Source organism: Prionailurus viverrinus, chromosome A2 (assembly GCF_022837055.1).
Source record: "Prionailurus viverrinus isolate Anna chromosome A2, UM_Priviv_1.0, whole genome shotgun sequence".
In the NCBI taxonomy this organism is placed as follows: domain Eukaryota; kingdom Metazoa; phylum Chordata; class Mammalia; order Carnivora; family Felidae; genus Prionailurus; species Prionailurus viverrinus.
Window position 1 is genome coordinate 99,491,027 of NC_062562.1, and position 12,939 is coordinate 99,503,965.

General features: G+C 39.8%; 1 protein-coding gene across 3 annotated transcripts in view; it reads left to right on the top strand.

The window, feature by feature from the left end:
* The window catches only part of DYNC1I1 (dynein cytoplasmic 1 intermediate chain 1), a 313,654-nt gene that overhangs the window by 248,597 nt on the left and 52,118 nt on the right, over positions 1-12,939 (top strand). For all 3 annotated transcript variants that reach the window (XM_047847119.1, XM_047847137.1, XM_047847127.1), the window contains 2 exons: positions 176-309; positions 3,814-3,958. In XM_047847119.1, the coding sequence (XP_047703075.1) occupies positions 176-309; positions 3,814-3,958 (279 nt within the window). The remainder of the gene's footprint in view (positions 1-175; positions 310-3,813; positions 3,959-12,939) is intronic.

The following is a 12,939-nucleotide window of genomic DNA, read 5'->3' on the forward strand; positions in this document are numbered from 1 at the left end:
GATACACAGAAGCATGAATGTCAGGGGCAGTAAAGCGTGGTTTCTGGCACAGCCAGGGTCTTTTGTAACGCTGTGTGAAAAGCAAACAGACGACTTAGCCAAATGATTTTTCCATGCTGTCTTTGGCATGGCAAGGAGTTGACAGAAGGAATATAACCACGCCGTGTTTTGGTAGGAGAGCATGGAGCTGGTGTACAATAAGTCCAAGCCTGTGGCTGTTACCGGAATGGCTTTCCCGACGGGAGACGTCAATAACTTCGTGGTTGGCAGTGAGGAGGGTACGGTCTACACAGCCTGCCGTCATGGAAGGTGATTTTGTGTTTTCTTACTGATGACGTGTTTCTCATTTCCGAAAGTCTGTTATCGCATTCTGGATTATAACCACCTTGCGTTATGAGAAAGGCGATATCTGCAGGCATACAAAGCATACCTCAAGTTTCTGTTACCTTATGGCATCCATCTGCTCTGATCATTAACCACAGTGAGCCTTGGATGGTTCACAGGCCTTGAGGAAAAAGGTCCAAGCTTCTTAGCATATCATGTAAGAGCCTTGCAAGCCTCAGCCTTCAGGCAGCAGCCACGCACACACCAGGGATGACAGCCCCCAAATATTGCTTATCCCACACACCTCCGTATGTCCCCACACTCCATTTCTTCCGTCAGGTCTGGCACTTCTCTCTTTTTGGCCTGATTAACTCCTTGGACTTCAAGAGCCAGAGCAGAGGTCCTTCCACACTGAAGCCTCTCCTGACTCTCTTAAGCAGACAAAACCACTTCCTCCTTTACGGCTTCACAGAATTTTCATTCCTTTCATTCACTCATGTCCTCAAGGAATTCTTACTAAGAACCTTCCATGTGCCCAGCACGTTTGCATCATGCGGATGCGGTAAGGAAAGAAACAGAAGTGGAGATCATATTCTGATTGAGGGTGAAAGACAATAAACTAATACACAAGGAAATATGTGGCTTAAGATGATAGTACTATAGAGAACATGTAAGTAGAATAAATGAGATGGGACCACGGGCTGTAAGATAGGTTTGCTATTTTGTATATTTTTATACCTGCTTCTACAATCCATTAATTGCATTAATTGCATTAATTGCATTAACTAATCCATTAATTAGTTTTATTTCAACTATTCATTCATTTGCCATTTTTCTCTTACTAAACTCTTTCCATTTCATCATTGATTTTCTGCCCGGGGCCTGACACATGGTATGTGAGGAGCTAAAAATCTATATGGAGCATAGAGAAATGACAGTCCCCAAATAATATAGAGAAATGCCTTGGGGCTCTTCCTCCCCTTCAGGGAGGCTGGAATGGTATGAGATACAAGTCACCATGAAGTTTGTAAGTGGTAAGAATTCAGCCTTGGTTGAGAGATCGGCAGATGCCCCTGGAAAACCATCAGGATGAAGTAGAATCCAATAATTAGAATTATTGTAAAATTGCATGCAAGGCTTAATGAGTGGCTTCACCATCTCTTGAAAGGTTCGCTGTGTTCGCCCTGGTGCTTAATTTTCTTTCACTTTAGGAGTTCTAATTCAATTGATTTTTCATCTCTTCTACTCAGCCCAGGCTATTTAGATTTAATGAGAAATCAGAAATTGTTCCAAGTTTATACTCCTGTGTTTTTGTGATTTGTAGAAGCGATAAGTGATGTGATTCTTCCATTCACACAATATGAGCTGTGACGCTCCTACTGTTCTACACATAGCAACAAGCAGTATTTCCCCTGCTCACATGATTTAAAGATGAGTAGGAAGATATGCCTCATGGTTCCATGCCCATAAAACTGACGAAAACCATGCATTAAGGTTTTATGAGAGCATAAAAAGATCTGATAAAATTGTTCATTCATGCAAACATTCGCAGCACACCTACTTTGAACAAAGCGCATCGTTCGATGCTTCCAGGCACGCAGACATTATTTAAACCTGGTTTCTGCCTTCAAGAAAGTGATGATAGTGGGAAAGATAAATGCACAAATATCTGCCATACAGGTAGAATGTCATACATGGTATGAGAGAGGCCCAGAGAGTGCTGTGGACCAACTATGGAGTCACAGGTCTATCTACACATTTATTAGAATCAACAGGCATATAGGTTCCGGTGGCGTAATTCAGGACCTTAATTATCTGAAGGCTACAGAACATGTTCATTGATAACCTTCAGGGTTTTTTTTTTTTCTTTTTTAGTTTCTCTAATGTGAATACTGTTTTACATGATGAACATTTTTGTTCTGTGGCTATTGTCCTTTTTAAGCACAATCAGAATATGCACTATGGTTCCAAAGAAGGGTACCCAAGGTAAAAACCACAAATCTTTTTACAACGAGCTTGATTTTGCTTCTTACATTGGTCCATCCATCTGAAATATAAAATACAGATCTTAATAAAGTTGTAACATAGCAAGAATTTGACTTAGTAATTTTAAATGGGTCACATAGGGCTACGGGGAAGTGGTGGGAGATTTCTATATTTCAACTAACATAGAGAAGGTGAAAATCCACTTCCATAAATTAAATAAGGTCCTCATTTTGCACCCTATAAACTCTTTCAGGATGCTGTTAAGAGCAAGTGGAGTCTCACCAGGGGCCACTTCAAAGATCAGTTCCTCGTGTTCTTTAGAACAGTTTAAATGATCACGTGTGGAACTGCTGTTAGCAGTTTCACTGGGAATAATTTTTGAGTGCCTGTTACATGGAACATGCACTGTAGCATTTTCTCATGATTTCAGATTTTGCCGAGCACACTGACATTTATTGGTGTTCCAGAAACGCAAATGTTTTAATAACTTAATTCATTTCGCTCTTCTTGACATAATATTTAGATTCCACAATCCCTAAGTATTTGTCATATTTATAACCTCATGCACATGGATTTTTAAAATCCAGAATTTCTGGTATATTTTTTAAGTGGGTATGATTATGTGCAGACTACTGTGTGATAACAGGGCTGGAAATAATCCCAGCTTAGTTAAATAAGCGACATATGTCCTCGGATAACTTTCAAAATGTGTATCACTACTTCTCAAGTGTGCTTCTTTTTTTTTTTTGGTGGGTGGGGAGGGAAGGCCTATGTTTGTCTATTTTCCTTTGTGGTTTCTTTCAACAAATATTTATTGAGCACATACTATATGCCAAACACTTGGCAACAAGAAAAAACAGGCACCAGCCCTTATAGAAGTTATATTTCATAGACTTGAAAACTTCTTTTAGCAAAAACATTATTTTCTAAGTATCACATTGAAGTTTTGCATATCATATTGTGGTGGGCAAGGGGTTCCACAAAATAGCACCTTTTCAGATAGTCAACTTTATTTAAGAAATTCCCTTGAAAAGATAAATGCAAGTATACAAGGATATGTGGAGTTTTGTAGCCAATGGGGTTCCCAAAGGAGTTAAAATGGAATGTGTGCCCAATGTCATCATAAGAGTCTTATTAAATAAATATGAAAGCTTCTGAGATAAAAAAGTATGTATGTTTTCCATTGATGTGCTATACCAACGATGATAGGATTTGAGAAACTTCTAAAAAAGGAATTTTAAATGCCAAAATTTGATACTAAATTGTGAAGGTTAAAAAGATTATATTGCTCCATATTATTTTTTAATCATTAAAAGTAGTCTAGAATTTTACTTCTCTCAAGATAACTGTGAAAGTGGTTTCATTTTTGGTGGTTTATGGTTGTTCTTCTAAATTACAGAGAAGTAATCATGCAGAGACAAGTTTGGTTTTTTTTTTTTTTTTTAACTAATCGCTGCTTTGCAGAGGTCACTGAAATTCTATTCATGTGTGGTCTTCGTGCAGCAAAGCAGGTATTGGTGAGGTCTTTGAAGGTCACCAAGGGCCAGTGACTGGAATTAACTGCCACATGGCTGTGGGCCCAATTGACTTTTCACACCTGTTTGTCACGTCATCATTTGACTGGACCGTCAAACTGTGGACCACAAAGGTAAGAATACCCTGATTTAAGATCTCAGGTAACACATAGGCAAAGAGGACAATTTTATTGTTCACAGCCTGCTGGTGAGCGCAGTCTGCCTCAGAGCTAAAAGCTCAGTTTCTCCATCCATTTTATTTATTTTAAAATATATAAGTAATACTTGAAAGCATTCTAAATGGGAAAAATCCCAACAGTTCAAATAATAATAAAATGGAAATCCTTCTTTGCTAACACTAATCCTGCCCACAACATCCCCTCCTGTGCTACCATCTGAGCCCTCTCCCCAGAGGTGACGCTCTTGTAGCAGTTTAGTGTGGATTCTGTAAGCACTGACTTACATGCATATGTACTTATGGAAATATGACTTGAGACTTTGTGTTTTGGTTTGGGGGTTTGGGTTTTTTGTTTGTTTGTTTTTTGAGCCCTTGGTGGCTTTTAAGCTGGCAAATGGCACTGTATTAGTTGTGCTTTCAAAGGCAATTCTGACCATGTTTGATAGCCAAGAAAGGAACGACCATCTAAAAGAACGGCGCAGTAGTCCAGGGAATAAATGAAAGCAGCATAAACCAGTAGTTTGGGGTGGAAGGAAACAGATGGATTTGAGAACTGTTTATAAGGTACAGGCAACAGAAATTGGTGACTGATCTGATACAAAGATGGTGAGAGAGGGAGTCATCAGGAAAAAACCCAAGTTATGGCTAGAGCAACTAGCAATCTGTGCTCATCTATCAAGACATTCACTGCATGGAGACATTAGAGGAAGGGCGCGTCGGCAAAGAGCATTGTGCGGGTTAAATTTAAGGTGCCTGGGCGGCACGATTCATGATCTCCATCAGACGGTTTGATATGTGGGACGGAAGCAGAGGGAGACCTCTCGGCTGCGGGTACGTACTTAGTAGCAGTCAGAATAGCAATCACAGAGCACCTGGGTGGCTCAATCAGTTAGGCATCTGACCGGCTCAGTCATGATTCCAGGGTTTGTGAGTTCAAGCCCTGCATTGGGACAGAGAGCCCACTTCAGATCCTCTGTCTCCCTCTCTCTCTGCCCCTCCTCTGCTTGTGCAGGTGTACTCTCTGTCTTTCAAAAATAAATAAACGTTAAAAAAAAAAAAAGAATAGCAATCATTATTATAGTCCAAGGAGTGTATTTTAAAAGAAATGTTAAGAGTAACAGGGAGCCTGGGTGACTCAGTCAGTTAAGCATCTGACTCTTGACTTTGGCTCAGGTCATGATCTCATGGTTTGTGGGTTTGAGCCCTGCATAGGGCATGGAGCATAGGGCTCCATGCTGAAGTGCAGAGCCTTCTTGGGATTATCTCTCTCTGCCTCTCCCCCCACTTGCATGCTCATGCTCTCTCCCTCTCTCTTTTACTCTCAAAGTAAATCATTTAAATAAACTTAAAAAAAATAAATGTGAAGAGCAGATCCAGAAAAACAGGACTGTTTAAGAACTAGAAAAGAAGATTAAAATAACACCAACCCTTGGGGCACCTGGGTTGCTCAGTCAAACATCTGACTTCACCTCAGGTCATGATCTTGCATTTCATGAGTTCGAGCCCCGCACTGGGCTCTATGCTGACAGCTCAGAGCCGGGAGCCTGCTTTGGAATCTGTGACTCCCTCTCTGTCTGCCCCTCCCCTGCTCATGCTCTGTCCCTCAAAAAATAAATGAACGTTAAAAAAGAAAAATTTTTAAAAGAGCACCAACCCAAGAAATAGGGGGAAAAATTATAACTTTGGGGTATTAATGGAGAAGAAGAGGACATAATTGGCCTCAACTGTAAGAAAAACAACTCACCTATAAGAGAAATTCAATTAAAACCAAGTTGAGAAACTTCTTTTCAGCTATCATACTGACAAAAATTCAAAAGCAATATAATCTGTGATAAGACAGAAAGAACCAGCCATTCTCATACATTGCTGGTGCAAATGGAAAATGGCACAACACTGGAGAGAAGAATTTGGTAATATGTAAAAAATAATTCACCATGCATATTTGCTCATTGTTAGAGCAATTCCTGCTTCTAGGAATCTATGCCAAAGGTATACTAGCAAAAATAAGAAAAGACATCTGCAGAAGGAGATTCATTGAAAGGCTACTTTGAATAGCAAAAGACTGGAAAGGACCCAAGAGTCCGTCAGTAGGGCTCAGGACAAATCAAAAGTAGTGAACATCCACACAAGAGAGAACCATTCAAGGAGAGGAAGAAATGCAGAAGGTTTCTTCATACTAGTATGGAGTGGTGCCTAGGATGTATTTTTAAATGAGAAAAGTAAGGTGGAGAAAAGTATAAATAGTACATTGTCATTGTTTAATATTTATACATGTTTAAGATGTTGGAATGATAGACATATATACACAAAATTATTACTCATAGGGAGGCAGGAGGCTGAAAGAAACAAAGAGAATAGCTATACTTTTTTTTTTTTTTTAAATACTGTGTACTTTTGGTTTGGGAACAATGTAAATATTTTTAATAATTACAAAATGAAATAAATTTTAAAAGTGTTTCCTAAAAAATGTGAAGTAACATGAAATGAATCACCCTTACTGTGGTTCAAATGGGAAGCAAACCCTTATAGTATGGAATGATTCAAAGTGACTTTAAAATCCTGTATTTTGACTCTACAGCCCGAAAAGGATATATTTTAAAGATAGCAGGAACTCGATGAAAATTTTTAACTACTTTTCATACTCACATTGCTGGTGGTTGTATTGTTACTTTACTCTCATACCATTGTATTTGTATCATGAGATAAATGAAATGGCTGCATTTGTGTCATTGAAAAGTGATATCAGCTGGGTTGAAAGAAGATACAAATGCATGAATTGAGTAAAATCTCTGTAGTAATCCTGAAGACAGGTTGTATGCATCAGTAAAAACTTGTGGTGTATGTTACCTTTAAATCTAAAAAATATAGGGGCACCTGGGTGGCTCAGTCGGTTGAGCGTCTGACTTCAGCTCAGGTCATGATCTCACAGTCTGTGGGTTTGAGCCCCGTGTCGGGCTCTGTGCTGACAGCTCAGAGCCTGGAGCCTGTTTCAGATCCTGTGTCTCTCTCTTTCTCTGACCCTCCCCTGTTCATGCTCTCTCTCTGTCTCAAAAATAAATAAATGTTTAAAAAAAAACCTTTAAATCTAAAAAATACATATTCAAAGCTCTATTTACCAAAAAGGTCCAGAAACAATGAGCAATTCAATAGCAATGAGACTCCTGGTGTCCAGATTGTGCTCTCTAAATACCAGTTTCACTAAAAGAAACCAGAGATTCTAAAAGAAATTACTGATTCTAGATCTGGAGCAGGAAATGTATAAAATGAAGCTGGAATATTTCATCATAATAGAAATCAAGGAAGCTACCAAACACTGCATGTTTCTTGTCAAAGGTCTTAGCAGCCAATTTGAATAAGCTTCTGCTGTCCAAAGAATATCAATAAGGGTAATAGATTCATGAGTTCATAATAATACTGAAAAAAGGGGGAAAAAACCTCATTAGTCATATTTGGAGAATTTTAGGGGAACAAATTCAATATTTTGGAAATTAAAGAAAGAATCAATTATTTATTCTGAAAGATTTAAACATTTATTCTGTCTTTTCTATATGATTTGTATGTCAGGGCTACTAAACAATTGATAAAGTTATGTTCTAGAAATATTCCAGCTAATAGAGGAAGATAAGATTTGCTTATCACCACTCTGGAACCTCTAATGATTTAGGTAATGATTATTGCTGATAACATTATAAAAATAGAAACAACTTTCACAGTTATGGAAGTATAGAATACTTCTTTTGAAGTAGGTTTGTCCCCCAAATAAAATTCAAATCCTATCGATCCACCAGATCTCTAAATTTAGAAGCAATTGGAGATAAATAAGCTAAATACTAAATAATACTACAGAGATGGAATCAGTCAAATCAAGGCTGTGGAGAAATCTATGGGACAGCTGATCTCCTTTCTGCAACATTTTCTTTGAAAACCTTTTTTTCAAAGAAAATAAAAGAAATGGAGGTGGAAACTATGTATCAAAACAAAATAGAACCAAACAATACTTGAGACGTTTCAACCAATCTTAAAATACTAATCCTGTATAGATCTTGATCCAGACAAGCAACCCTTTGAAAAAAGTGGAAGGTTATCAGGAAAATGGGAAAATTGACTATAACATTTGATGATATTTATGGATTATTATTTTTAGATGTGATAATTATATTTTGATCATCTTAAGTGTTTTTACCTTTTAGAGATGCACACTGAAATCTTACAAAAGAAATCACATGATGTAAGAAATTTGCTTCAAAATAATCAGTTGGGAAGGGAGAGCATGTGGATATAGATGAATAAAATTGCGACATATTGATAAGTGTTGTAGCTGGATATTGATATTCTTCTATTTCTGAATGCATTTAAAATTTTCTATAGTAAAAAACTAAAAAAAAAATAAAAGAGAAGGAATGACCAACAGTAACAAATACTTCATGGAAGTATTGTCAAGACTAAAATGCATCCATTGTATTTGGCAGCCTCACTGTGCCCATGGCAAGTACAGTTCCACTGGCATGTTGAGGATGGTACATGAATAACAAGGAGTTAAGGAGTGAGTGAGAAGGAAGGAAGCATTGAAGAAAACTCGAGAAGTTTGGCTATGAGGAGAGGAAGATGGGAGGTAGAGAGAGAGTTTTCCTTTTGTCTATTCTTTTTTTTTTTTTAAAGATCACAGAGACGCTTGAGGATGTTGCTGTTGTAGAATAGCCAGCAAAGAAAAAGAGTAGAAAACCTGCAAGTGTAAAACGGAGAAAGGGCCCTAAGGTGTTGGGGTAAATGAGATGCATAGCATGGGCAACGGGTAATATTGATATTTGGGCAGTGGCATGTCATCTGTTGTAACAAAGGAACAGGAAAGGAAGGGTGTGAATACGCAAGTGCGTAGGTGTGATGAACAAAAGCAGAGGGAACCCTTCTGGGTTTTCTCAGTGAAGCAGGATGTAAGGTAGTCTGCTGAGTGGGAAGCCGAGGTGCTGAAGGGAGCAGGTTGCAGCTGGCCATGGGAGAGAAGAGGAAGAGCTGATTAAGGAAGCAAAGATGGACTCTGGGAGGTGTCATTCTAATTATAGTGGCATCGATCTTCAGGGCCGACTTCCTCCAAGAGAGATTAGCAGCAGAGATATGGATATGGATGAGGGGGACACTTAGTTGGATCCAGGGCCAAAGCTTTCCCAGAGTGCGATGGCGAGACAATAGAACATGAGATTGGAAATAAGGACAAGAGCATGTGTGATGTTAGAGGCTAAGGATTCTATGCTCTGGAGCTGAAGGGAAATGAAAACAGGAGAAGGTAAAAGAGCAAGGGGTCGGAAGCCCCTAGAAGATCAAAGAATAGGTATGAAGGAAGGAATTGAGTAAGAGAATTAGTAAAATAAGAGATAATTGTTAAAAAGTGGGATGTTTGGATTTAGTAATGAACGGCTGAAATAATTCCAAGTGGTAAAAACAAAACAAAACAAAGCAATAGCTCCAGGGTGTGGTCATATTGTAACTGAAGTCAAGCAGACGTGAAGTTCATTGGAGCTGAGGGGATCTGACTGGGATAGAAAAGTACATAGCGAGCCCCATGCTAAAGTCACCTGTGAATTAGGAAGAGAGATCAGAAAAGGTAAGGATGATACAGAGAATGGCCTGAGCTTAAAAGAAGCAGGACTTTTTATAGGACATCTACACCCTGGAGAGCAAATAAGAAGCTGACCCTCTTCCTCTTCTGAAATAGAATATCTAGTAATGAACACTTTCTCCTGGAGGACACAGCAGGGGCGGTGGTGAGCTTATGAGAGAAGCGGGGAGGGAGGTTCCCCTGAGACAGGAAGCAGAGGGAGCTTTCCATGAAAAGCCTGAAGATGGAGGCAAGTGAGCTCATCATGGAATGGGAGACATGGAGAGCATGGTGGAAACATCTAGAAAGGGGGAGAGCACTGAGTGGTTGGTGCAGGTAAAACAAGTACTAACAGAGATTTCTAGACAATGCTATGAGAATTTAGCAAAAATAGGGAGGGGAGATACAAAAAAAAAGGAGCCTGGAATTCTGAACAGAATGCTAATTTTTGCAAATTCTAGTGAGGACAGCAAGCAAGAAGAAAAGATTAAAGTACATTGCATTGCCCACCCTCCACCTCCCCATCACACCAGATTTCATCATTAAACCACAGTCAGGGGAGGCTTCACATTGAAGCAGAAACTTTGTTAGGACACTTTACCTGGCAAACAGAGGACAAGGCTGCATTCTAGCAGCTGAATCAACAAGAAGCCATTTTCATCTGAATGGTTAAAAGGTAGGGATCCACTCAGGAAATACATGCGATGAACTGGAAAGATAGGTTTATACTTGGTTGTGTAGATTTATTTTTATTTTATAAATTATGGCAAGTCATTTTAGGACCAAATTAATCAAAACTTAATTCTAGGGAGTTTTCTATGGAAGATGAATTTGCAGGAACTGGGGGTGGTGGAGCAAGAACACCATTTACTGAGGTCATACAGTATGCCAGGCATTATGCTAAATATACTACATGCAATATATAGTCCATTAATTCCTCACAGTAAACTCATGAGTAGTTGCATTACTCCATTTTGTAGAAGAAGAAATAGACATAAGAGAGTTGAAATAACATCCCTGGTGTGCTCAATGAGAGCCTGGGGTATTCAAACCCAAATGAGTGTGACCCCCAAAGCTGTGATCTTTTCCACACCAGCATGCTAAGCCCAGAGACAGGACATCCAGTTTTAAGGCTAGTTTGACCATCCAGGTGAAAGTCAGAATTTTGGCAGTGGCAGCAATGGTGAGTTTGTGGAGAACACAAGTCTAAGAGAAAGAAGCAAGCAGATGTGACCAAGTGACTGGATTTGAGAGCAGAGTCAATGATGATTCTGATATTTCTGCCTTAGGCATCTGAGTAGAAGACTGATGGTGCCAGTGACATGAGATAGAAAATAGAGGAAGAGCAGGCTTACGCTGGGGGGCAGAAAATTAGCAGTCTGGGGCATGCTCCAGCTGAGGCACCTGGAAATTCCTAAAAGATAATGGAAAATACCGGAACTCAGGGTTAAGAGTGTAGGTAAAAATCTGCTTTGATCTCAGGGTTGTGAGTTCAAGACCCACATTAGGCATAGAGCTTACGTTTTTAAAAAAATCTAGATATGGCAGTGATCAACCTATAGTCAGTCATTGATTCCAAGAGAAAATTAAGAAGAAAATGTCAATTGAAGAAGAGAGGGTGCAACGTGGGAACCACAACTGCTTCAGGAAGAGAAGGAATACATGGATGGAAAAGACAAGAAGAAGGTGACATTGACCTCAAGACAGACTGAGGCTGGTTGCAGAACAAGAAGAGCAGACAGGAGACAAGAAAACAAAGATCACTCTTTCAGACTAGGGGCCAGAACTGAAGGAGACAGAGTGGTGGCTAGCAGGAAAAGCCACGCCCACGAAGGACTTGGTTATTATGTTTTTTTTTTCTCCCAAGATTTTATTTATTTATGCTGACAGAGAGAGAGAGAGAGAACTAGCAAGGGACACGCAGAGGGAGAGGGGACAGAGGATCTGAAGGGGGCTCCATGCTAGCGTCAGAGAGCCTGATGAGGGGCTCAAACTCACAAACTGAGATCATGACTTGAGCCGAAGTCAGATGCTTAAACAACTGAGCCACCCAGGTGCCCCCAAGATTTTATTTAAATTCAAGTTAGTTAACATATAGTGTAGTATCAATTTCAGGAGTAGAATTTAGTGACTCATCACCCAGTGCTCATCCCAACAAGTGCCCTCCTTAATACCCATCATCCCTCTAGCCCATGCCCCCTCCCCCCTCCCACATCAACCCTCAGTTTGTTCTCTATCATTAACAGTCTTTTATGGTTGTCTTCCTCTCTGTTTTTATCTTATGGAGGAGCCAGTGAAAAGTGCAGATTGATAGTGAGTAGACTGAAAATTGAGAAGGATGATATCAGGTGCCAGTGTGGGGTTGGGGAGGGGAGTAGAGGCAGGACACTGCTGAGGCTGGAGAAAGATTGGATGGGTTTAGCTGAATGCAAGTGGAAGGCAGAGCAGAGAGAGAAGGTCCCTGTTCTCTGGTGAGGTCAGAGGTGTGCTCATCCACTGATGACTATGGGAAGTGGGATACGGTAGGGAGAGGAGGGGAGCTGCAGGTCATGTAAGAGAAGGGACAGCCCCCTGCCTCCAGAAGATGTCTGAATGGTACCAATTTGAGGACCAGCTGGGGCCAAATATCAAAGATGAATTTCATAGGTGATGTCTAATGCTCCCCCACCCCAGACATTCTGCATGTCTAGAGACATGCACAGAAGGAGCCAGCAATCTGTGTTTTAATAAGCCTCCAAGTGATCCCCATGCTGCCAGAATTTGAAGAGCCATGCTCTAATCCAATGTGAATTTCGGTCTGAAACTCCCATCCTACAGAGCTGGTGGGACAGTTCGTTTATTTTGAGGGGTCCTTTCTCCTCAGGGTTGTGTTAGGAAACTGGGGCGCTAGTTCAGGAGGCAGGGAGGAGAATGAAAATCATTGTCCCACTCCCCAAATCAGGTTTCCTGGTACAATTAACACCCTTCTTGTTCTGGTCAGAGATTTGTACTATGAATATATTTGAAACACCAAATTAATCATAACCTCTTGTGATGAAGTCCTAGGAGCAATGGTTACACTTTATACTCTTGGCAACACCTGCTAGAGTCCTTTTCCTCTTCTTAATCTAAACATGTGTAAAATTTAAAGGAAATGGTAGCAACATCTAAAATTACTAGTCGCTTTTGCAAGACTTACTGAAACTTTCAGTCTTCATATAAAGGGCAAAGTGAAAATATTAACACTGTTCTGAAAATACTGGAAATTAAAAAAAGAAAGAAAGAAAATACTGGATATCAAGGCTTTGAGGTTTTTTTTTTTCCATTCTTATTGACAATGAGAATTTTCAGATAGGTGGAGAACA